Below are 27,772 nucleotides of genomic sequence, written 5' to 3'. Positions count from 1 at the left end.
AGCATCTTTTATTGCTCTCAAGTGCAAAATGAGTGACTTAACATGGACGCAGTAACCACAAGAAAGACGTATCTCGAACACTTCGATAGTGTGAAACAGAGAGTAAAACATCACAGCATTGGTGAATGAGGTCTGCTAAACCGTCGTAGTGTTTCCTCATCTGTACCTGTTTGACTGGAACGTTTCGGACCTGCGTTTTGACGCCACGGATGGTGTGTGTTGGCCGCATGAATGCAGATCAGTGCACTTGTAAAGTACAAAATAATATAGTACATATACTTGAACTATATATACGAGTACATCTCACAAAACCTGTCATTGGTAGGTCATATTTCACCCCAAATTCACAAAAGAAGCTTTGGAAATGTTGAAATACTTTTTTTTTAAAGGAGTCTTTCCTGCTCAACAATGCTGCATTTATTTGGTCAAAAATACAGTAAGAATTTTGAAATATTATTGCAATTTAAAATATCTGTTTTCTATGTGAATAGATTGTAAAATGTAAGTGATTTTTGTGATCAAATCTGAATTTTTAACATCATTACTGCAGTCTTCAGTGTCACTTGATCCTTCAGAAATCATTTTAATATTCTGGTTTGCTGTTTAAGAAACATTTCTGATTATTATTGATGTTGAAAATAGGTGTGCTTTTTTTTAAAGAAATCTCTGCTCACCAAGCCTGCATTTATTTGATCTAAAGTACAGCGAAAACAATAACATTTTGAAATATTTTTACTATTTAAAATAGCTACTTTCCATTTGAATATATTTTAAAATGTAATTTATTGCTGTGATGCAAAGCTGAATTTTAGCGTCATTACTCGTCTTCAGTGTCACTTGATCTTCAGAAATCATTCTAATATTCTGATTTGCTGTTCAAGAAACATTTATAATATTAGGTAAATTATAGAAATTAATATTTTTATTTAGCAAGAATGCTTTAAATTGACCAAAATTGCTGACATTTATAATGTTACAAAAGATTTCTATTTCAGAATAATACTGCTCTTCTGAACTTTCTATTCATCAAAGAAACCTCAAAAGTTCTACTCAGCCGTTTTTAACATAATAATAATAATAATTTTTTTAAGCAGCAACAAATCAGAATATTAAAATGATTTCTAAAGGATCTTGTAACTAAAAAATCTGCTTTATAATCACAAGAATAAATAACATTTTAAAATATATTCAAATAAAAAAGTTATTGTAAATAGTAAAAATATGTCAATTTTACTTTGGATCAAATAAATGCAGGCTTGGTGAGCAGAAGAGACTTTAAAAAAGCATTAAAAATCTTACCAAAGACATTTGACTGATAGTGTGCCTAAGTAAAATTTCTTTAAAAAAACTAATAAAAAATTAATACTTTGATTTAGCAGTGATGCATTTAATTGATTGAAATTTCATTCAGCTTTAAAAATTCAGCTTTGATCACAGCAATATATTACAATAGAACATACTTATTTTAAAATGTAATAATATTTTCACAGTTTTTACTGTATGTTTGGTAAATTACCCTTAACAGTCACTCCCATTTTTTAACAGAGATGTGAAAGTGAATAATTCAAACTTAAATTTTTATAAATCATGATTTTGATGTACATTTTCCATGTTAATGCAATGTCTGATTTTAAAATTGCTTTCAAAAGATGAATATAGAGATTTTAAGTTTTCAACTGATACATAATTTCTTATGATTTCTAAAGTGTAATAGGGAAAAAGGTCTGTTTGTTCAGAACTCCTGTTATGAAGTATATTTTAGGTGCACTCTTGTCATAAATTAATCTATTATTTTTCCTAAATAACACAAAAAAATGTCAAATATCTATTTAGGAGCCTTTCCAACGATATATAGTTTGTCATGATTAGATTAGGATTTATTTGTAAAATGGTGAAGTAAACTTGGGCGTCCCACAGAGGGGACGATGACAGTTAAGGGGTTAAATAAAGTTTGCATGTATAAAAATGGCTTAATTTGACCTAGAATTATTTAGTTCTTTATACTCTGTGGTGAAATATGACCTATATGTGTTTGTTGTGAGATAAACTGGAGCATTCTGGCTGGTCGGGTCACATGGGCAGGTCGGTGCTGTTGTGTCGTGTTTTCCTGGATGTGCCGTCGTCCCGTGGCTGTGCTTTCTGCAGGCTGGACATGGCGGCCGTGCGCTCGATGTCGATGACGGCGTACAGCTCTGTCCGGCGCGTGGGTGTGGGCGGCAGGGGCGTGGTGGGCGTTTTCGGTGTGTGCGGCCCGCTGGAGTCCGACACTTTGTCCATCTCCACCTCGATGTAGTTGAGCTGGCGGAGCGGGTCGCCCACGCCCAGCCTGCGGAGGTCAAAGTTGAAGACGGTGGGTTGAGTGCTGGAGCTGTGGAGTTTGTGCGCGCTGAGCGGCACCGTGACGTTCTCCGTGTTCACGTAGTTGTGATCGAGGGAGTGAAAGCCGTTCAAAGACGGCGATTTGAGTTCCTCCTCGTCCTCCGCCTCGTTGTTGGGTTTGCGGGTCTCCCAAACGGGCGGCAGCGCCGGCAGGTTCTCGTAGTTGAGCAGCGCGGTCCGCCGCTGGGCCGAGTTGTTAGCGTTGTGGGCGTCAGGGAGCGGAACGGGAGGTCTGATGCGTCTCGCTCCAGATCCGGTGACCGGCGGTACGCCGTTATGAGTCTCGTGCGGCGTCTCCTTGCGCTCGTCGCTGTCGTAGCCGGTGTCGCAGTCCGTGGCGGGGCCCGTGCCGCCGTTTACGGTCTTTGCGGGAGAAGCTGCGTCAGTACTGGAGCCCGCCGCTCCCGGGTCCTGCTCGCCCGGCTCTTGATGTCTCTCCTTGAGCAGCATCTGTCTCTGGACAGGCGTAGGGCCTAAAACAAACATCGCACCCTCCGGCTCCAAAACCACGTGTGGCTCCAGCTCATTGGGCGACGCGGGGGCTGCGCTCTCTGGATTGGACGTCCGGAGTTCTAAAGGGGCGTGGCTACCGCCGCGAGAGCGCCGCTCCTCTTGTAGACCCGTCGTGTTGACATAAGTGTGCACCTGCACACACAGCGGTCATCAGAAAAGATGAACTGGAGTTATATAGTTTCTTATGAAAATATGATGACATTTTTCACCAAAATGCGAGAAGGACACAATAAAATATAAAACTAAATATTTATAAAGACTAAGATTATGTATGACTTTTCTGAGATTTTTCCTTTTTAATCAGCATTGTTATCAGGCTTCTATGTTTAGGTTTGGTTATTTCATTTATTTAAATATAACAAGTACAATATTGTATTGTTAACATTTTATATCTTTATGTTTGTTAAATATAAATAAAATTATATATATAATAATAATAATAATAATAATTATATATGTGTGTGTGTGTGTGTGTGTGTGTGTGATAAATATTATTAATTTATTTAATATTATATATAATATAAAACGAGCAATCATATATTTTTAATATCTTATATCTTTATTTCTCTAATATTACTTTACATTTTATATATTTATATATTTTTTCATATACAAATATTAAACATACTTAGATAAATCATTTTTAAATATTAATAAAAAATACATATATATATATATATTACATATATATTTAAATATGTGTATAAATATATGAATGTGTGTATATATATATATATGTTAAATATATGTATACATTTCTACAATATAAAACAATACTTATCTAAATAATTTTAAATTAATATGTAATAGTATCTAAATATATCTATATCTATAAAATATAAATAATAAATATCTTTACATTTGCTCATATATATGTATACATTTATAAAATAAAACATGTAATACTTATATTTATTTTATAATCACTTATATAATTATTAATATGTATAAATGTATATAAATATATACATTTAATAATATAAATATATGTAATAATATATGTATAAATGTCTTAAATGTGTTTTAAATTAAATAAATACTTATCTATATATATATATGAGCAGTTATATTATATTGTTGTTTTACAGCTTTACATTTGTTCATATGTATCAATTTATAAAATATAATAAAATAATAATTATATAATTTTTTTTAAAGTTTATAAATATGTAACATTTATAAAATATACAAATATAATATTTATATAAATCATTTTACAGTAAATATAAATATTTAACTTTTTAATTTATTTTAATTAAATTTTTTTACAAATATATGCACTAAAGTTACTTAAAAAAAATTGTCGTTTATTGTTGACGTGAGTATTAATATTAGCAAATACAACTTTTCATTCTGTCTGGCGTTTACTGCAGAAGTGTTAGTCCATGTGAACTAATGAACTGCAACTTTGGCAAATGTTGCCGTTAGGGGTGCAACGGATCGCAGATGATCCGTGATCCGTACGGACCGGACCCCACGGTTCGGTACGCATGTGGTTCGCGGATTAACTGTTAAATTGAACCTTCATAGAGTAAAAGTGTATAATTTGCATATGTTTTGTCTTGCCAATTTAACCATTCAAACTACTTAAACTGCTGCAGCAAAAGAGAACACGCACGCTGTTTCTTTCTTCTTCTTTTTTTTCCCCCCGTTGCCGCACATACCTGAAGCGAGCACGTGTACAGAGAGAGAGAGACAGAGACAGAGAGAGACGCGCGGTTCAAACTGCGTGATTCACAGATTGATTCCTCTTTAAAACTTCTCTTAACATACATACAAAGTTATGTTTAATACCCGTTTTGGTATTCTGGTAAACACAGTAGGTTATGTCTTTAGTAAACCGAAACAGCTGAGAAAGATGCGTGCCAGTATTAGAGACGTGCATTAGGCCTTAAAGAGACAGCGTCCTATTTATACCTGCAGTGAGAAGCACTAGTTATTTTACAATTAAATATTACATTTCTGCACCTGAATACTAGTGTTATTGATTTTATTAGTACCTTTATGTTGTATTCATCTACACTTGTCATTTTTGTAATTGACTTTATTAGTTCAGCTAGTAGTTTTTGCTGTGGATTAGAAGTACTTAAAGTTAGCATTCAGTAATTAATAAAAAAAAAAAATTGTTTTTTGCTGATCCGAAAAATGATCCGATCCGTGACTCCAAATCCGTGATATGATCCGAACCGTGAGTTTTGTGATCCGTTGCACCACTAGTTGCCATCAATGGGCCACTAGGTGAGCTATCATGACTGATCTAAATTATCCAAAGAGAAATTTGTTCTCAACTCGAAAGTGCCCAAGCTACATTGCTCAAAAAAAGTTGCCCAATTAAATTGGTCAAAAAGTTGCCCCGTGTATCATCAGCCTTACAGTCTAGTGTTGCGTACCGTTTCATCATTGAGCAGCAGTGGGTGTGTGGACTCCTCCCCTACTGACGGTAACCTAGTGCTGCCCACTGACGGGTGGCGGCTGGACGGCCGCGAGGAGGCGTCGCCGAATGACGGGTACCGGCCGATCCCATTGGCTACCGTTGGGACGGAGTAACCGGGAGCTGCAGAGACAGCGGATGAGGGGTTAATGAGAGACTCCAGTCTGAGCGTGAGGACTGAAGTGTGTGTGTTCTTACTGGTGGGAGTGTGAGGCGTCACTGGAAGCTCAGGCTCCAGCACGGGCTCCTCCACCACACTGATGCTGTTGTTGTGCATGATGTCCTGCAGCATGTTAAAGATCTCCTCGGCCCGTGCACACTTGAACGCAAATATCCCTGAGAGGAGAAGAGTGAAATATGAATGTGAATGACACCACGATATGTGCTAGAGCAGCGGTTCCCAACCGGGGGGTCGCGACCCACTAGGGGGCCTCAGTGATCCTCCAGGGGAGCCGCGAGATATCCTAAAATTAATTTAAATATTATCCTAGAATTGTTTCATTTCATTATTAATGCGCTAAATGAGAATAATAAAAGCACAGCCTCTCTCGTGTTCTGTGATTGATTGCTTCAGACTCGGCACAGCAAGCCTCATCGCACTGTTAAATACAGACTGAATGGCGGCTCAAAACTTCCAAATGCTGTACACAAACTACTTTTACATCTCTCGGCTGCATGCATGAAGCAAACCGTCGTAAAGGTAAAAGGTAAAAACGATTAGTGTCATAATAACGAACTTGCGCGTGCCTAATGTCTCGTGTAAATCAGAGTCGTACATGAGACACGCATAAGTCTGCTATGGATTCACAAACTATGCGCGCTCTGGGGGCTCTGATCCCTATCGTATTTTTGCGTGAAATTACAAACATTTGTCTAGTTGTCCAAATTAATGTGAGTGTTTTATAATAGATGCTCACCCATAGAAGAAGAGTAAGGCTCGGTGTTTACGAGCATCATGCGCGCACTGACAGATCGATGTGTTTCAACAGATTTAGAATGTATTTGCTGTAGTTTGAATTCGTGTATTAATTTTTTTAATGGATACAAACAGTAGCTACTCATTCAGTCAAGTTCAAAGGGATAGGTTTAGTCGTCTTTTGGTATCTCCCTGTTGTACGGCAGGTTCACTTATTTAAGAAAAAGTACTCTTAAGTTGTAAAGAATGTCTGAAGTAAAATAATTTTAAAAGTTAGAATTGAGCAGAGGTTTTCTTTAAAGATTATAAGGTATATTTGAAGTTTTAATTTAAAGTTTGTTTGAATTTTGAGTTTTTTTATAACACGCAGTAGAAGAATAATTAAGGCAAAACAAATGTTTTGGTTAATAAAAAAGTTTTAAAAATAAATTCTTTTTTCTTTACTGTGGAAGTACAGTCAGTATAAGAGGACATGTCAGGCATGGGGGGCCTTGCAAAATTGGCCGGAGAAGGAGGGGGGCCCCGGAGTAAAAAAGGTTGGGAACCCCTGTGCGTTAGAGAGTTAGACTGAGTTAGACTGAGAGTTAAAGGAGAGAGCCTCACCTTGACCGGTTTGGCAGCGCCGGCCGCTCTCGAAGGAGAAGAGGTTGGAGTCGTAGCCATAGCGTCGCAGGCAGAGGTACGGCCACTTAACGGCTTCTCGTTTGCGCGTGTGCAGAATGAGCTCTTCCTCCGTTAACTCCATCACACCCGAGCCCAGCTCATTACCGTCATCGTCCACATTTATCACCTACACACACACGTTTGTTTGAACACAACTTAAAATATATACCTTGAATTTTTTTATGCACAAGCACGAGCAGTCAAAACTTTGGACAAAACTTTTGTTCTTATGATCTAAAAGCTCAAGCTACTTAAATGCCTGAAATTTGTTTACAAGACAAAAAAATGATATTATTTAACGTACATATGTAGGAAAAAAAAATATATATATACATATGCATATATATATATATATATATATATATATATATACAGATAATGTATTAATATAATTATATATAAATATATATTCTTAATAAATATTTTATAATTATAAATGTTAAATCCTTTAGTCTAGCTTCTACTGAAATGTTTATTAAATTCTATATATATATATATATATATATATATATATATATATATATATATATATATATATATATATACATATACATATTTTAAAGAGAAGATAAGTTTGGATTTATATGAAATAAAATCCATGTATATAATATAGCTTCTGCTTAAATGTTTTTAATATTCTATTTACATTTTTTTATTTTAATTTTTTTACTGAATGATAAATTATATAAATAATTTATATTAATATATGTTTATATTAATATAATAAATGTTAAATCATTTAATATGAACTAATACAATTTACTAATATAATCTAGCTTTTACTGAAATGTTTATTAATTCTATTTAAATTTAAAAATAAATATATAAAATATACAAAATATATAACTATATATATATATATATATATATATATATATATATAAATATCATAATTTATATATATGATATATTTTAAATAAATACATTAATATTAATTATATGATTAACTATTTATTAACATTAAATAATATAATTATATAAAATATATTGATTTAATATATAATTTTAATATACTAATATAATATATCATTTTAATTTCATACTAGTCTAAACTGTCCAAACTTTTGCCTGCAGTGCACAGTAAGCACTTATTAGAGCCCTTAATAATTTTTACACCAGAGATAAGAGAACTTCAGTCTCTGTAACACATGAACTCTGTTAAATGGCTCTTCAGTGCAGTCTGTCTGACAGACAAACACCTTTAGATCAAGAGATACTCACTTTGAATTTGTTGTGATGGTTGTCAGGGATGATCTCTTTATCGGGACAGCTACAGCAGCTCCCCATGGCGCCTTTAACACACCATCGGACCCCTGAGCAAAACATATGAGGGCAATGACAATATGACAGAGAAGTAGCTGAGATGATAGTAGCATTCATCACAGTCCTGTGCTTGCTATAGAAACTCGAGTTTTGTGGGATAATAATACAAAAGAAATCACAGTGGTACGTTGTCAATGTATACGTGTCCCATTTGTGTAGCGTGTGTTTGCTGTGATGGTCCAGCAGAGAGCGCTGCAGTGCTCACCTACATCCAGCCATCAATGATTGCGATCGTCTCCACACACCGCTGTCACAGCTCAACATCACACCTCCAGCACATGTGTGTGTGTGAGGGACACAGATCCACTTCCTGTGGACAAAAACACACACAAAACTACATTAGAGACCCATTCTGATAAATTATTTGGAGTTATTATGCATGTTACATATTGTATTATTTTTTTATTATACTATACACACTCCAAAACACAATCAAATATATAAAATAAAATATTAAATATTTATTATTACTATATATTTAACACATCTATTTATTTATATGAATTTAAAATAATATAAATAAATAATATAAAATAAAATTATTTTATTTTTTATATTATAATTATATAAAAATAGGTCAAAGATGCACACCATTAGGTATTAAATTTAGGATTTAAAAAACAAAACATAAAATAAATAAATAAATGAATAAAAAAAGATAAAAGACTTAAAATTATTTTACAAGAAAATTCTATTTCAGTCTTTCTGCTTCAAAATGTTGTTTAATTCAGTGTGTTGTTATATTATGTTATACACACTCCAAAACACATTAAAATATATAAAATAAAAAATATATAAATATAAAATATTTATTATTACTATATATTTAACACATTAATTATATTTTATTCACATTAAACATTTAATTTATATGAATTTAAAATATATATGTATAATATTAATAAATAATATAAAATATAACTATTTTATTTTATATTATGATTATATAAAATAGGTCAAAGATGCACACCATTAGGTATTAAATTTAGGATTAAAAAAACAAAAATGTAAAAATTTATATAATAATAATAAAAAAGATAAAAGACTGTAAAAATTATTTTACAAGAAAATGCTATTCCAGTCTTTCTGCTTCAAAATGTTGTTTAATTTAATGTGTTGTTATATTATATTATATTATATTATATTATTATATTATATTTTATAATATTTTAAAATAGGTCAAAGACACACCATTAGGTAATACATTTAGGAATTAAAAAACAAAAATTAACAAGATCTTTCAGATCATCAGTCTTTCTGCTTCAAAATGTTGTTTAATTCAGTGTGTTGTTTGTGGTTTCTTTGCAATTATTTGTAAAATTATTAGCAATTCCTGACTATTTTTTTTCAAAGTAAATTCAATTTTTTTTCCAGTGTAGATCATTTCAAACAAGCAAAAGCAAAGAGCAGATTGTGACTGGAGTCCCACAGCCGCCCTGCACACGTTCATAATTCACGCACACATTTACATGATTTTACCAGAAAAAAAAAGCTGAGAACATCCCATAGTGACTTTGTTTTTTTGACCATTTTCACCAAAACAAAAGAATGCTTTTTGTGTTTTGCACTTGATTTTTCTGCTTACTTGCATCTGATTTCACCTCCTGTAATCAATAACTAGACTCAAAGGTTTGATCATATGTGTTTCTTGTGAGGCTTTTACTTATGTATTCTTGCATTGAAAAACTGGACTAAATGCCTTGATGTACCAAAACTACAAGCATTCACATCAAAGTTAATGTTCAGCCTTTATTTGAAATAGCAACTAAAAAGGCAACAGATGATGTTAAGTATGAATCTGCAGCATGACCTGCAGCTCACTTGATTATGGCCACTCATGAGGATGAAACCTGAATAATTCATGAGCTCCAGTAAAGCTGCTCTAGTTTACAGTTCATCTTCCTGCAGGAAACAAACGGCTCGCTCGTTCGCTCAGATATCAGACATTAGCAGTTGTTGCACATGCTAAAATTGATTTACTACACTAAAAAATACACTCGAGTTACAAGCAAAATGAACAGTCTGTTAGCCGTCTATATTTAATGAGTGAAGGATGTAGGGCGTAGCGTGGAGGGAATTTCACAGGAAATGTGTCCCACCTGTGCAGGTATGTGGAGGTCATGTGACCACAGCCCACGTCCTGCTCACATTCCATCAGTTTAACATCCATCAACCAGAACAACATTCAGCCGTCAGCCGTAAAACAGACAATAAGATTTGAAGTGAACTTCAATTTCAGTCAAAACAAAGCACACAAGTTCTATAAACTATACTTTTATGTTGGTGTTTTGTTGTTTTTTAGAGTTTAACAGGCGTTCTCATTTATTTTGTATGGTACAATCTATTAAACATTGTACTGTATTGTACTGTATATAATGTAAAAATTATATATTGTGTGTATATACACACACACACACACACACACACACACACACACACAAATACATATACATATAGTAGTCAACAATACCCATTCTTGTCTCAGGTCAACTTTGATTATTTTTTTTTATCCATTTGAAATGGTGACTACTGTGTGTATATATATCCAAAATACAATTATTTTATATTATAGAATTTTTAAATATTAATATTTAATACTTAGTTTAATAAAATATGTCTTTAAAAAAAAAAAAAAATTATATATATATATATTTATATATATATGTGTATATATATATACACACACACACACACACACACACACACACACACACACACACACACACACACACACACATTAAAGATGTTTATTTTATACACAATTATTAAATATGAATACTATATATTTAAAAAAATTAATACATGTAAATGTATGAATTTTAAAAATAAATAAATTATATAAAATAATAGGTATAATAAATAATACAAGTGAGTTTAGGATACACTGACAATAAAAATAAATAAATAAATAAATAAATAAATAATAAAAATTGCCACTGATGATGTTTGAAAATGAAGAAATTAAAAACTTAAAAATATTAATATTGTATTTATTATTACCATTACCACTGTTAATAATAATATTTTCTCTTCCTCTTTGGCTAAATAGTAGTATTATTGTTTTATAGTGATATATATATTACAGTAATATATCACAATAGAAATATTTATTTTTTTAAATATTTTTATGTAGTAATAAAAACAATAATAGTACTAATACATTATTATTATTATTATTATTAATGAATGAATAAATGACTAAAAAAGTATATTTTCTCTCTTCATTTTTAGTTAAATATTTTTTTTTAATAATAACAAGAAATTAAGACTAAAAATATTAATATTTTATTTTTTGTATTAATATTGTAATATTTTTAATACTTAATGTAATATTTATTATTTTTATTTATTCAATATTTAAAACAATTGTTGAACAGTTAAATATCACAATAGAAATATTTCTAATTTTAATATTTTTATTGAAGAAAATACAAAAGAAATACCACTAATTCAGTGTGTTTTGCCAACTGGGAAATTCTCTAGCAATTCCTGGGTGAAGATTCAGGTTTTAGATTGATTGAGTTTGAGTTAATGATGGCAGAATGTTCATCGTTAACCTTTTAATTACTGTAAATGGCAAAGCAGTGTGTAATTCAGCTCAAATGCATGTGGTCAGAGCGCAGACCATCATGTGTGCCTGTCCGTACGGGACGGATTAGCAGCGATCAGTCAGCAGCTCATAGAGATTCACTCATTCCTACTGCATGTTTGGGCAATTATCACCCCACATAACGGGGGCGGTCATGACGAGCCTGCAAAACCCTGCTAAACCACCAGCCTGAGTCATATTACAGCAGCAATCTCAGCTCACAAAGGTCATGCGAGCCGTTTCAACAAATAGGTTGCATGCAAATATATGTTTGTTGCTGCATGCAGCCAATGCAGATTATGCAATGGAAGGTTGTTGAGTTGTTAATCTATATCAAGTCATACTTTAATCATAAAAGCCTGATTTAATTATTCGTAGGGCTGCACAATTAATCAAAATTAAACCGAAATGAGTGCAAAGGCTGTAAATATATATATATATATATATATATATATATATAAATATATAATGTAATATATATTATTATTAAAATATATATATTTTACTTTAAAATAAATAATAACTATTACTATTTTTCTTAAGTATTTTACAGTAAAAATTTTAATTTAATTGTTTAAAATATGCTTATTTAGTAATAATGATAACAATATTAGTAATACATATCAATGATAACAATTCTTCATTTTCAAAACATAATCTGTTTTTAAATAAATATTATTATTCAATAATTATCTTTTTTTTAACTTAAGCACTCAATTTTTATTTATATAAAAAATGATATTTTCTCTTCATCTTTGGCTAAATATTATTGTTTTATAGTCATATTACCGTGATATATCATAATAAATATATTTTACAAATATTTTATGTAGTACTAATAATAACAATAATTGTACTTTATTTTTATTATTATTATTATTATTAACAACAACAAAAATAACAATAATATTATTATTTTCTCTCTCTTCATCTTAGGCTAAAATTATTGTTTTATAGTCATACTGATATTACAGTGATATATCACAATATAAATATTTATTTTAATATTTTATGTAGTAATAATAGTAATAACAAAAATGATAATAATACCTTACTATTATTATATTACTGTTATTATTAACAAAAAAATTCTGTCTCTTTTTCTTTGGTTAAATATTATTATTATTATTATTATTATTATTATTATTGTTTTATAATCATACTAATATTACAGTGATATATCACAATATAAATATTTATTTTAATATTTTATGTAGTAATAATATTAATAATAATAACAACTATTTTAATAATACATTATTATTATTATTATATTACTGTTATTATTACCAAAAAAATATTTTCTGTCTCTTTATCTTTGGCTAAATATTATTATTATTATTATTATTATTATTATTATTATTATTATTATTATTATTTTATAGTCATGTTTGGTCAAGACCAAATTGTGCAGCTGATCAAACAAGCACAGCAAACCTGGAGATTATTTTTCATTTTAAATAAAATTTACATTTCAATCTAATTATGATTTCCCCCCCTAAATCATGCTGTCCTAATTACTTGAGCATTTGATTTGTTAGTCAGCGTTTAGTGTGAAGGGCGAGGGTCACGAGACATACATACTACATAGTCAACAAGATGGACGACAAGTGAAACACTTTCACTGAAAACACAGAGGGGAGTGCTGCGGGTGAGATTGCACTCATCTGACTTCATCACCCTCAAACACACACACACACACACACACACACACACACACACACACACACACACACACACACACACCCAGTACTCATGTGTGTGTGTTGCAAAGCGTGCGATGACTGAAGCCACTCTGTCTCTCCCCCGCACAGTGTTCGCATTCCACGGGGCACAGGGTGTGGAAACAGAGGTAGATTTTTTCGTCCGCAAAAATGCCTTTCTATCTGTCTGTGTAGATCTGGGACTCACCCACTCCTCCCGCACCGCTGCCGCTGCTGAGGCTTGTCATACGCCGGCCAATCTGTGACTCACTGCATTTGCATTCTGGGAACGGCGTGGGGTCACTGGAGCACTCCAGTGTTATTCTGTGTTTGTAAAGAATTCTAATAGTATAAACAGCGCGCTGGAAAGAATGAGTCAGGAGACGCTCTTAACCAGCACTTCAGAGCTCGTATTAACAGCCGTCGCATGCGCTTTAGTTTAGCGGCTTGCCAATTTGCTGGTTATTCGCGCTCCGTGGCGTAAATTGATACGTACAGATCTGACAGGTAACTCCACTGTAGCTTCTTTAGTATTTACAGCATCACAAATTCCAGCATTACTACATCTATTTATATCTGCTGAATAAATAAAACTGATGCTAAACAACTGTTATGTAGAGAAAAGGCCGGCTTTTAGTGTCTAGACCGCATGTTCTGGTTTCTAGGGTGTTGCTATCTGGTTGCAAAGATATTCAGAGTGGTTTTTAACTGGATGAATAATATAAATAAAACTGAAATTGCGATATGGATCAGCGTGAAAGCGGTAATCAAATTGCAAAGGCTGTTATTTACACGTGAGCAGCTACAGTAAATGCTAAATTCACAGTAAATGCTGCTTGACACAAACTTGTGATAAGAAGTGCTGAACTGGCTGTTGTCAACAACAGAAAAGGACTTAAGGACTCTTTTTTGAGTATAGTATATTAATAATGATGATATATTCATTTTGTAATTGTAGTTGTATTGTAAAAAATATTTAATGAAATGATTAAATATTCAATATTTTGTACTTAACTTTATAATACAATAATTATTATTATTATTTTGTACTTTTATTTTTATGTTTTCATGTCTTTATTACATTATTACTAAATATTAAAATAATAATAATAATTAATATTATATTTTTAACAATAATATATTATTAGTATTGTAATTTTACAATTGTATTGCTAAACAATATTTACCATTTTACAATAAAAAAATCATATTTAGTATTTTTTGCATATTTTAATAATAACATATTAATATTTAATATTTTATTTATTAATAATTATTATTATTAGTATATAATTAAGAATATAAATTAGTATTGCAATTTTAGTCATACTGTAAAATAAAATTATAATTTAATTAAATACTTGGTATTTGTATGTAACATTAAATCACAATAATAATATTTCTTATTGTTTTAATTTTTTTTATCTTTATTATATTATTACAAAAACATTCTTATCATTATTACTATTATTATATTAGTAACAATATATTAGTATTGTAATTTTACAGTTGTATTGCTAAATAAAATATTTTATAGAATATTGTATTACAATAAAAAATCCTATTTTGTCTTTATTTTTTGTATATTTAAATATTTTATTTAATAATAATTATCAGTAGTAGTATATAATGAATTTATATTAATATTGCAATTTTACAGTCATATTGTAAAATAAAATTGTCATTTTATTAAATACGTAGTATTTGTATTTACCATTATATTACAATAATATTTCATATTTTAACATTTTATTTAGTATAATTTAGTACAATAATATGTATCAGTAGTAGCAGTAGCAGCATACAAAATAAAATAATTATTTATTTAAATACTTAGTATTTCTATTTAACATTATATTACAATAATATCTTTTGTATGTTGTTTCAATATTTTTTGTATCTTTATTTTAACACTTTATTTAGTAATAATAATAATAATAATATTCTAATTTTACAATTAAATTTCAATATTTTTTTAATTATTATTATTGATGTTGTTACATTGATATAAATAATTACTTTTTTTTGCCAATTTTTGCAGCTTTAAAAACAAACAAAAAAAGCTGGAGATTAAAATAATAATAATAACTTAAATTGCCATTTTTTTCTCCAAATTATGTAGCCCTTATTTAAACACTCTGGATCTGAATTACATTGTTTATTTTGGCTGATGTGTTTATCCAAAGCAACTTCATTCAAGCAACGCATTCAGTTCATGCATTCTCTGGGAATCGAACCCATGACCACAGCGTTGCTAGCACTTCGCTCTGTTTGAGCTGCAGGAATGCATTAGTGTGGTGCAAGGATGTTCTGTGAGAGTGATGGTAGAGAGTCATGAGAGCAGGATTAGCATGAACTAACCCCACACCTCTGAACACGCATTCCAGCTCTGGGAAAAAAAAAAAAAAAAAAACACACACACACACACAGTTCCCGACGCTGAAATACACATACGCTCCTTCCCTTCATGCTGGAATGTAAACACCATTTAACGCTGGGCTTTCTTGGGCTTTCTGGGTTTGGAAAAATAGGATGCAGAAATGCATGCTCGCTTTAAAGCATCTATTTCCAAAGGAGGGCTATAGATATGACAGACAGCTCGTCTCCAACTGGCAATGAATAAGCGCCACGGGCGCACCCACTCATTAGGACAGAGATTTATTTCAACTTTAATGGCTCTGACAGCAAAACCGTCCAGACAGGCATTACACCATGCTGACGGAGGGGAAAAGAGCTGCTGCTCTCACTCAAAACTAGTGTTGCACGATATACCGCTACTGAAAAGGTATCACGATACCCTGCTTTTAAAAACACTATGATGCACTTTGATAAGAGCCGTATAAACACTGTTTATTTAGGTTTTAAAGTGGATGGAATTGCTGGATCCGGTCATAAAAAAATGTACTGTAAAATGCGGAATATCACGGAATTTGCCTATTTAAATATAAATCCAGCACATTCTGCCTGAATGACGCTCACAGTGTTTTCAGCCTCTGCTTCTCAATATATGAGTTCATAAACACATAAACATAATCTCTAGAACTGCTGTGAGTCACTTCATGAGCATTTTAACCTTTCTTTTGAGAAAAACCATTCTCATGTCATATACAAACAGAAACGTAAAGGCAGCAACCCGTCAAAATAAAAGTTTGATTTAACTTGACAGAAATATTACTCAATGTAATGATAGTGCGACTACTAATAAAAATATGAATAAAACAATATTTGAGGAAGAAACCAGAAAAAATATATTTACCAGAATTTATTTACAGAAAAATTTTAAATACACAAGACAGTATTTCTGAAAAAAAAAAATGCTTTTGATTAAAATGTAATAAAACTATTTAAATGGAATCCAGAAAATTCATGAAAAAACAGATTCACAGAATTTGAGAAAAATAATAAAACGTATTTCATAAGGCCTTAAAATGTAATTTGTTAAACTTTTATGAAATTGCTGTTAAATTGTGTAAGTTTCATGATTTTAATTAATTAGACATGCTTTTTTATTAATATCCTTAATGTAAGCCATTCAAATAGAGTAAAAATAAAATTCAAAACGGAAAAAAACGGATCCAGAAAAAAAAAAGGAATTTGGGAAAATTTAACTGGAATTTGGGAATTAAACAAATTTCATAGGGCCCTATTTATTTCATTTGTGTCTTTGTGTTATTGTATTTGTCCTTTAGTTTGTTACTTGCATCGGTGTTCTTATTATCAATAACAAAGATAAAATAACAAAAATGACGACGGTGAAATAAAATTACTCTATCATGAAATAAGATTTGGCATAATCGTTCTAGCTAATTTACCAAAGTTGCAAATATCTCTACATACCTGTAGGCTCAGTAGTTGCTTTTATTAATAGATAAAATAACTATAACCTCCATTTGTATCATCTATTATTTATTTACTTTACCTGTCGTTCTATGTTTTTGTCGTAGTATCGGTTCAGTAGTAGTATAGAGATATTTTATTCAGGTATCGTATCAAAGTCAAAATGTTGGTATCATGACAGCACTACTTAAAACATACAGGAGGATAAATCAGATCTATCGATCACACACTTGTGATTGACTCAAAAATAATATTATTTCACTTTACAGAGTTAAGAGAGGACAAAACGCTTCCCATATATTTTGTTGTCAAAGAGTGTGCATCCAATCAAAATCTATTATTTTCTGTGCAAATTAACCTCTAACTTAGAAGAAGCCACTCAGTTTGACAGATTACAACACCAACATGTGCTTAACCTCAAAAAGCATTAACCAATTTATGCATTATAAAAGAGAAAACCACAAACAACACTGATGGGTTACACAACCCGTCTACCATCTTTGCATTGCCCTAGTATTCAATAGCATGATTGATTTTTTTCAGTTGTGCTGCATGATCAGCTGTATGTGTGTAAGCTGCTGTGAGTGTGTGTGGGACGGGTGGGAGGTAGAGAGCTCCTCACCAGTGTCTACACTAATATTGTGAGAGAGAGCGATAGAGTGTGTGAGTTCTTCCTCGCACGGCCCCGTCACCCCGGTAACCCAGCGCTCCCAGTATGGCCAGCTGGTGAACGCTGAGCGACTCGCACACTTCAAACCAGCGCCAGAGTTTACTTTAACTCCCACCAGAAACACAGACGAAGAGAGACGGCGTGTCAGAGCGGGGGAGGAACGTTGGAGATTAGTTTTTAACTCTACTAACTCTGGAGAGGGGAGGAAAAAAGAAAAGTATAAATGGACATTTTACTACTAGGCAGGAATGAAATATTTGCCATTTGTGAGTATTCAAAATGGTTCATGATGTTTGTCATTTACTGTATATTAGTTATGCCGATTTAAAAGGTTTATATTTATAGTTTATTTGCAAACTTAGTTTTTTTACCATTTTCAAAAATCATGTTTATTATGTTATCATGCTTTTATTGTGTTTTATTGTGTTGGCTGTATTTTTAGTTAGCTTTACTTAATCAAAATAATTTAACTACAGTATGATTGAGATTAATTGGAATGCACAATGAAATAAAATCGTTAAAATCGTTTCTTGAAATAAAATATACAATAACTGAAAAAAATAAAATAAAATACAACTTATTTTATTTCAGCTAGTTGCCAAGGCATAATTTCCCTATTTCTTTTAGTTTAAGTCAAAGTACTAAAATAAATTAAATTAAAATAAAAATTAAGCAAAAAAACTGTTACATATTTAAAGAAAAAAAATAAAATAAACAAAAATTAAACAATAGTAATAATAATAAATAAAATACAATAAAATATGAAAAATAATAATAAAATAAAACCAAGTTTATCTCAAAGTACTAATATAAACTAAATAAAAAACTATTAAAACATATTTAAAAAAAAAAAACAATTAAATAATAATAATAATAATAATAAAAATATTTCATTAAACATAACACTTAAAGTACCAAAATAAACCAAATAAAAAATATTACAACATATTAATAAAAAATAATAATAATCATAATACATATGAAAAAAAATATAATAAAATAAAACCAAGGTTTCCCATCTCCTTTATTGTAACGTTAATATTACAAAAACAATTTCAGGTCATATTTCACCCTCAACTACACTGAACTAGACCAAAAAATTAAAATAAAAATACATTTGTGCATTTAAAAAAATGACCGATACATTTATTTATTTAGTTAGTTAGTTGCATGCGAGATTATTTTCATAAAATTTTGGATAAACACATTTTCTCCACAAAATATTAATGTGTGCATTGCAGAAATGTGACTTTAACTATCATGAAATTAATGTTACTAAAACATAAACTAAAAAACTTAAACATAGTCTTTATTTATAACACAATTTATGAATATAACCTTAATGTTTTCTTGAAAGCTTTTGAAAGATTTCATCCTGTAAACTGTGTAAATAAATCTTATATAAGGAAAAATATACACTGTACATAAAAAGAAACCTATTTTAAGACTACATCATTTTTATTTTTTGTTGCATCCTAAGATAACTGTCATTAGATTTTAGTTGAATTTGTTAAATGATGAAAAAGAAACGTATTTTAAGACTACTACTTTTTTTTGCATGCTGTTATTATTGCCATAAATTTTAGGTAAACACATTTTCTCCCCAAATTATTAATTTGTGCATTGCATGTCAATTTGAGACAGATGCACTTAACAATCATGAATTATCACAATGCAAAAAATAAAAATAAAAATAAAAAATTAGGAAACTTTTCGCATTTTTTCTTGTAAATAAATCTAATACGGGCCTCCAATGAAGGGCTATGATGAAAATGAGGAGCCTCTAGTGAAACTCTGAAATAGTGGCTATTAGCTCTTCACATAGCAAACAAGCTTAAGCTTGTGTGGGAGGCGCAAGATCAGAGAGAGCGAGCGGCTGACCTCACTGCATGATCCTTCTCAAGAGAGGACAAGAGAAGGGGGAGGAGATAGAGAAAGTCCATCTGAAATACAGAAATCAAGCACAGGTCAGTTGAGTCAGAGAGGACACAGAGGCCGGCCGCTGACCCGGGGAGAGTCCAGCAGCGGATCTCAAACTCCCACTCGCTCATTACTTAAAGGGATAGCTCACCCAAAAATTAACATTTAACCATCATTTACCATCCAAAACTGGAGGACTTATCTTAAAGAACCCCAAACATTGACTTTCATTGTAGAAAAAAGTCAAATAAAAATACATTAAAACATCTTTCAAAATATATTCTTTGGTTCCAAAGACAAAGTAACTTAATGGCAGTAATAAAATTAGGGTTAATTTGAGAGGGTGCTCGCTGCAGAGCCATATGGGAGTAGCTGGAGCTCCGGCTCCCCCTCGCTGGAGGTAATGGGTGGAGATAGACACCTAACCTCACCCTAACCCTACCCCTTACCCTATCCCTAAACATAACTCCACCCATTTGTCCACACAGAGGTGGAGCTGGAGGCCATTTGGCTCTGCAGTGAGCAGTACTTGGTTAATTTTCCTGACCGACAACCGCTGCTCGTTATCCGAACATTAACCGTTAACTGATAAAATTAGAATAATAAATTTGTTTAAAATAAAAATAGAATGCACGAGTATCTGTGATGATACATAAATACAAGCAAATGTTTTATTTTAACGTGCAAACAGCAGCATACAGAGCAACAACAAAAACTGCATTCATATACTCAAATTATCACGCATCAGCTGCGCTTCTGAGAACAGAGAAAATCTGAATGAAATAAAAAAAAGAATATTATAAATAGGGCTACACTAAATATGTATAAATTAAATAATACCTAATTAAGATGGCAAAACTAAAACACACTGAATCCTTCTATGCGCTTTGAAGACCTGTACCGGTCTTATTCCTCTCGTCGGACATAAAAATATATAGCTGGACAGCCTATACCTCAGTGTACCTAGTTTTTAACATGTCCACATGCTGTACGGATAGACTGGAACGCTGCCTGTTACCTGTTAGATCCGCGACAAAAACCCATCACAAAAATCCTTTCAATTTGCGGTTCGGGTCTTTTCATCCACTGGTCATATGTGGAGAAACGTGTTTTCACAGCGTTCAATGGCCAATCACAGACATGTCTGTTGATTTGTGGCCAATCGGAGGCGGCTATGTTACAATCCACTCACCACTCAAAGCGCAGGTTTCAGTTTTGCTGATTTCTACACCTCTGCGAACTCTCTCATAAAAACAAATAAAGTGTAGACATGATGTAAATAAGAGAATAAATGTACAGTGTAAAGGTTATTTTATTACTTTTTATTAACTTTGTGAGGTTGAGATGAACTACAGTAATGTATGAGTGACAGCATTCCAGTGATTGTAAGGGGAGCGCGCACTTGTTAGACTATAACAAAGTATTCTATAGTCTTTGACTATAATTAATTCAGAATTTGAATACGTTAATTTACGGATTCATTCTCTGGTAACCCAATATCGCCATTGCCATCGTGTTGCATATGCTACTACATCAGTTACACAAACTAAGAGAAGGTAAAGCAGGTGCTTACTCATAGAGCTGGGCGGTATGACCAAAAATTTATATCACGGTATTTTTCAAATTTATACGGTATCACGGTATATGACGGTATTTTTTTTTTTCATGCATGACTAGGTGTTAACCACATTTCCTAATAAATTAGAGACTAATTACTGCAGTATATTGGCTTACATTGACCGGACTAGTATTAACCCAGGTTTGAATGGTCTCACGAAATGCTGTTGTTCACAAAGAAGTGACAGTGGCACTCATAATTGTAATGAGGTGAAGAAATCAGAATTCATGATTTGCAGTTAAAATACACAACACTTTATTGTGCATTCTTCACAAGTTCACATTTACAAGTCTACGCGTTTCTCTTCCAGCAGGAGGCGCTGTCAGATTGGTAGTATACAAAGTAGCGCAACAAATGATTTTGAAACGTGCAGCGCTCATATTTATTCAATGGATAGCCTTTTGAAGTTTCATCGCAATTCTTGTCTTTCAGTCCCCACATTTTAGACCACCTGAAATCATAATTATGACTTTCATAACCCCCTAATAACACTGCAGTCATCAATGAAAATTAAGAGCTTTATTTAAGACTTTCAAAAACAAACCTTACACAAAATACGTTTCTTTTTTATTTTTTTTCCCACCATGTTCGGGGCACAAGAAAAATATTAAGGGACTAAATTAATATCAGCATATGAAGTATAATCGTCTCTCATTGTTTGAAAGAATGCACATCAGATGCTGAAAGTCAGTTTTTACTTTCACTTTAACATATTGATCAGTTTCCACGTTGCTTGTGTGATATAAATTGGCTTTAAAACATAAATATTAATAAAAATACAGTATATAGAAAAGACATATCTTTAAAATATTGCGACGTAACACCAACGTAAAGCCATTGTTTTTCTCTCACTGAAAGCTACATCTGTCTGCGCACAATGCGCCGATCTCTGCTCTAGTCATCACTGCAGACACACCCCCTCTTGAAATTTCGGCATTACAAGTTTTGCAAATCGCTAACCCTGGGTCTTTCTCAGATATACTGAAATACGTCCACACCTCAGATGTGTTGCTTCAGACAAGCACGTGCAAGCTGCGGTTTCTGTTTGCGTCAACATGTGTTCCCAGCGCTTTGTACGCACACACTCACCGGTATTGGGGTATATGAAAAATGAATATCATTAAAAAAAAAAAACACCGGTATTCGGTATGAAAAGGTATACCGCCCAGCCCTACTTACTCAGCAAAATATGTCTTAACAGCCGCACTCGACACGCTCCCGTGAGTAAACTTTTTTTTTTCACCATGCAGCAAACGTAAAAAAAAATAAAAAATAAAAATAGAAGAAAAAAAATTAAACCGTTTAACTGATAGTAATAATCGGTTAAAATTCTTACTGTCGGTTAACGGTTAAACGGTCAATATGAGCATCCCTAAATAAAATAAAATAAAACAAAATACTAAAACTCATACTACAATAAAAATAAAATAAATGTCAGTTAAAATTAATTTTACCTAAAATTAAAACCATAAAAAATGCATTATCTACAGTAAAATATTAGCTGAAATAAAATAAAATGTAAAAAAATACATTTATTTCAGCTAGTTTTTATGATTTTAACTAAAATTAAAATAACAACAAAATTAAAACATGTTTCAAAATATATTCTTTTGTTCCAAAGAAGATACATGGTAACTTCATGGCAGTATTATAGTTTAATAAAACTAACATTAAAACAATAAAATAAAATAAAATACTAAAACTCATACTACAATAAAAATAAAATAAATGTTACCTAATATTAAAACCATAAAAAATGCATTATCTAAAATAAAATATTAGCTGAAATAAAATAAAATGTTAAAAATACACTTATTTCAGCTAGTTTTTATGATTTTAACAAAAATAAAACAACATTTTTTTAAATTAATTACATTAATTATAAGTTTAATAAAACTAACATTAAAACAATAAAATACTAAAACTCATACTACAATAAAAGTAAAATAAATGTTACATAAAATTAAAACAATAAAAAATGCATTATCTGAAATAAAGTAAAACATTAGCTGAAATAAAAAAATACACTTATTTCAACTAGTTTTTTATAATTTTAACTAAAATTAAAACAACAACAAAATTAAAACATGTTTCAAAGTATATTCTTTTGTTCCAAAGAAGACATAAAGTAACTTCATGGAAGTATTATAGTTTAATAAAAATATTATTAAAACAATTTAAAAACTGTGAAAAATGCATGATCTGAAATAAAATAAAAAAGTTAGCTGAAAAAAAAAATGTTTTCAGCTAGTTTTTATGATTTTAACTAAAATTAAAACAATAACAAAAATCCTTAAAATAACTTCACTGAAATAAAAAAAATATATATTATAAAACTTAATCTTATTTGTCAAGACAAAACTTGTTTTCATTTAGTTAACTTTAGTTAACTTATGTGCTAAAATAACTAAAGTGTGTGTGAGTGTGTGTGTGTGTGTGTGTGTGTACTATTATAACATATCAATGATGCTAAATAAAAACTGCATAGTCAGCAGTAATAAAACTATTAAACTATTAAACTTATTAACCGCAGGAACATTTCCAGACAATTATGTTATTATTCCCATTAATGCATCATACGGTATTAACGAAATTGTTATTGTCAAGTAATAAACACTTAAACTGAGCTCAGCTGTTTATGTGCTTCTCCAAACAAAGTCAAGGTGCTTTTCGGATCAAATCGCACACTTAAATCCAACTGAAGGCTGAACGCTGAATACTTCTAGTTGATCGTCGTGTCACTGACTGATTCTGACGATGATTCAGCTCAATTCTTCCAGCACGGCTATTATGATGGACGAATGAAAGAAAAACTGTCGAGCCGCTGTGAGTGTTTTCATAAGAGCTGCGAAGCTATTTCACCGAGCGTCTGAAAAGAACTGGACGGCCTTCAGAACTTTTGCTCCATTATCTGCAGTTCAACACGGCCTCAAAATCAACACATTTCACATTACAGAGAAAGAGAGAGGAAAAAAAACTTTCCGCCATTAAACGAGCATGAACATGATTAGCAGATGATAAAACATGAAGAGAGAACCACAACATTTTACGTGCTGGATTTAACTGATATTTCTCAATATTATTAAAGGAGTAGTTCACCCAAAAATTACAATTTGCTGAATGTATTCACCCTCAGGCCATCCAAGATCTAGATGAGATTGTTTCTTCATCAGATTTGGAGAAACACAGCATTGCATCACTTGCTCACAAACGGATCCTCTGCTTTGAATGGGTGCCATCAGATTGATAGTCCAAACGGTTAATAAAAACATCACAATAATCCACACCACTCCAGTCCATCAGTTTACATCTTGAGAAAACAAATCTGCATGTTTGTAAGAAACAAATCCATCATTAAGACATTTTAACTTTAAAATCCATAATAATGCTCCATAATAAAGTCCATCTTACATCAAAATCCAGTATTTATTTAGGACTGTTTTTACTTGCAAACAGTGTTTGATCTGTGCAGATTTCTCTCCTGATTCAGACCAGACCACTTTTTCACTGGAGGAAGCAATATTATGAATAGAAGACTTGTTTAAAATAATAATAAAAAAGTCTTAATAATGGATTTGTTTCTTATAAACATGCAGCTTTTCTCTTCTCAAGATGTTAATTGATGGATTGTGGATTATTGCGCTGTTTTTCTCAGCTGTTTGGATCAACGGATCCTCTGCAGTGAATGGGTGCCGTCAGAATGAGAGTCCAAACAGCTGATAAAAACATCACAATAATCCACACCACTCCAGTCCATCAGTTAACATCTTGTGAAGCCAAAGCTGCGTGTTTATAAGGGGAAAAAATCATTCATTAAGACCTTTTTTAAAGTTCATAAAGTTAAATACGAGTCCAGAATCCATAATAACACTTCCTCCAGTGAGAAAGGCCATCTTAAGTCTATCAAAATCCACCCACATATTTATTTTGGACTGTTTTTGCTTGCAAACAGTGTTTAATCTGTGCATATTTCAGACAACTTTTTCACTGGAGGAAGCAATATTATAAATAGAAAACTTGTTTTTGAAGTTAAAAACATCTTAATGATGGATTTGTTTCTTACAAACACACAGCTTTTCTTCTCAAGACTGGACAGGTGTGGATTACTTATGGATTATCGTGATGTTTTTATCAGCTGTTTGGACTCTCATTCTGACGGCACCCATTCACATCCATTGGTGAGCTAGTGATGTAATGCTACATTTTTCCAAATCTGATGAAGAAACAAACTCATCTACATCTCGGATGGTCTAAATACATTTTAAGCACATTCTCATTTTTCATTTGAAATATGCCTTTTTCTGAGTGAAAATAATTTCAACACCACTTTTTTTCAGTGTGCTTAAAAGAATGGACACCCAACAACTAAAACAAGATGTCAAGTTGTAAACACACAAATAAAAGCAAACAATCGCACACAATACAAGCCGACCAAACCGAATGCTGATGGGTTTAGACATTTAGGCAACTTAATGCATTCAAAGCATCTTTTCGCTGATAAGAGAGTACATGACGCAAAGTGCGTCAGAGAAAGCGTCAAATGCAATAACGGGAAACCATAAAGGCAGCTCTGCTGAGTCACTGGGCAAACAGGAGAAACACAGTCACCCTGTCGGCACACACACAGATTTGAGAGAGCGCGTGTGTAAACGGACCTGTCTTTACTCTTCTATTTTCCACCTGGATCCCGACATCCATCAGCACGAGGCGGCATTAGTGCCCTCTGCCAAAGCTTTATCCTATGGGTGGTGATGCTCTCGGCCGTCACACCCACAGCTCCTTCACTTTGTGCAATCAAGACTGTATCTACTGCCATGATTCAGGTGTGGTGACCTACAGTACACCACACCCTTTAGAAAAGGGCCTAAGTGAGTGGAATATCTCCAGTTAGGAAGTTTAAAGCAAACTAATACCTACTCCTACACATGCATGGGCTGAATCTATCACTGAATGCATTCAATGTTCAATCGCACAGAGAAAGTGAAGGACACACACAAGCGCTGCATTTCCCAGAAACGACACATTGTCAGGCTTCAGGCGAGCTTCTCGGAAACACACAACCCTTGAGGAACTCAGAGAATCAATGCTGCTGATGAGCATTATGAATCATGCCATGTCAGTTATGATATGTGCTGTAGTTACAGTCATATTAAGCATGCACTGCATTGTTTACACATCTGAAATATTGATATAATGGGATTTAAAGCATTCAAATGCCAGTAAATGTGAATGGAAAAACTCACATATGCCCTCAGTGATCATAATCAGGTTTAACAACTAGTCAAGAGTTAATTATGTGTTTATATTTCAAAACCAAAAATCTGAAATGCCACAAAATGTAACTTCAATGTAATTATATATTAATAACAAGCATGTATGTGGCGTATAATATTAAACTAATCCATGTAGACAAGCATTAAGTGAATTCATATATTTTCAAGTTGCAATTGTCTTTATACTCACACAATATTAGATCTTCAACACTTATCAGGATAAATACACAAACCAATGTAACTTTTCCTACTGAAATAATGTTTATTCTGCTTATTTGAACTAAGCACATCATATTTGTAAGCTTTAATCAGGATGTTTTGATAAACTCCAACGTTAGTTTAACTAAACACACACACACACTCACATCAAAGATGTCATACTTTATTACGTCAGAGGAAAAACTACTTTTAAACTGTTTATATCACATCCAAACTTAAAAAAAATGACATGATACCCAAAGCCTTGGCTGATTCGGATTATATAATAGTTTGCGAAGCTGCTATGCTAATTACCTAGCCAGCTAACAACTAATCACAGCAGAAGAGATTTGATTTATGGAAATATGAGGTAAACGAGTACTTACTATGGTCATATCTCCTCTGGCTGAGTTTAATAAGTGGTCAATAGTGTCGATGAGCGCAGTAAATGAGTGTTTTTCCAGTCAGATGTGTAAAATCTGTTCACGGGACTCATCGCCCGTATCGAACTCCCTCACAGACACCAAAAACAGCGAAACTTTTCCATCTATCCATGTCTCGCAGTCCTGAAATCGGGAAGAAAGGTGGGAAAACACTTTGAAATGTTATTCCGATGCTGATTGTGAAGTCCGATGTGTTTTCGCAACGCTATCTGTGTTAACAAATGTAATATTTTGGTTGAGCAGCAGCAGAAAGTCAAGGCGCTCGAGCAGAATCACTGTAAGATCGCGCAGCTCCG

At 32.1% G+C, this 27,772-nt stretch overlaps 1 protein-coding gene across 1 annotated transcript; it reads right to left on the bottom strand.

Annotated features, from left to right (window-relative positions):
- Nucleotides 1-1,267: 1,267 nt before the first annotated feature.
- On the bottom strand, nt 1,268-27,772 carry frs2a (fibroblast growth factor receptor substrate 2a). The gene is made up of 7 exons (XM_073838236.1): nt 27,420-27,772; nt 8,431-8,535; nt 8,124-8,215; nt 6,843-7,029; nt 5,522-5,659; nt 5,283-5,446; nt 1,268-3,024 (listed from the first exon to the last, which is right to left on the bottom strand). Exons 3-7 carry the CDS (start codon nt 8,187-8,189, stop codon nt 2,071-2,073), a joined length of 1,509 nt encoding a protein of 502 aa, XP_073694337.1. The 5' UTR covers nt 8,190-8,215; nt 8,431-8,535; nt 27,420-27,772; the 3' UTR covers nt 1,268-2,070.

Source organism: Garra rufa, chromosome 4, assembly GCF_049309525.1.
Source record: "Garra rufa chromosome 4, GarRuf1.0, whole genome shotgun sequence".
Taxonomy (NCBI): domain Eukaryota; kingdom Metazoa; phylum Chordata; class Actinopteri; order Cypriniformes; family Cyprinidae; genus Garra; species Garra rufa.
This window is presented reverse-complemented; position numbering and strand designations above follow the sequence as displayed.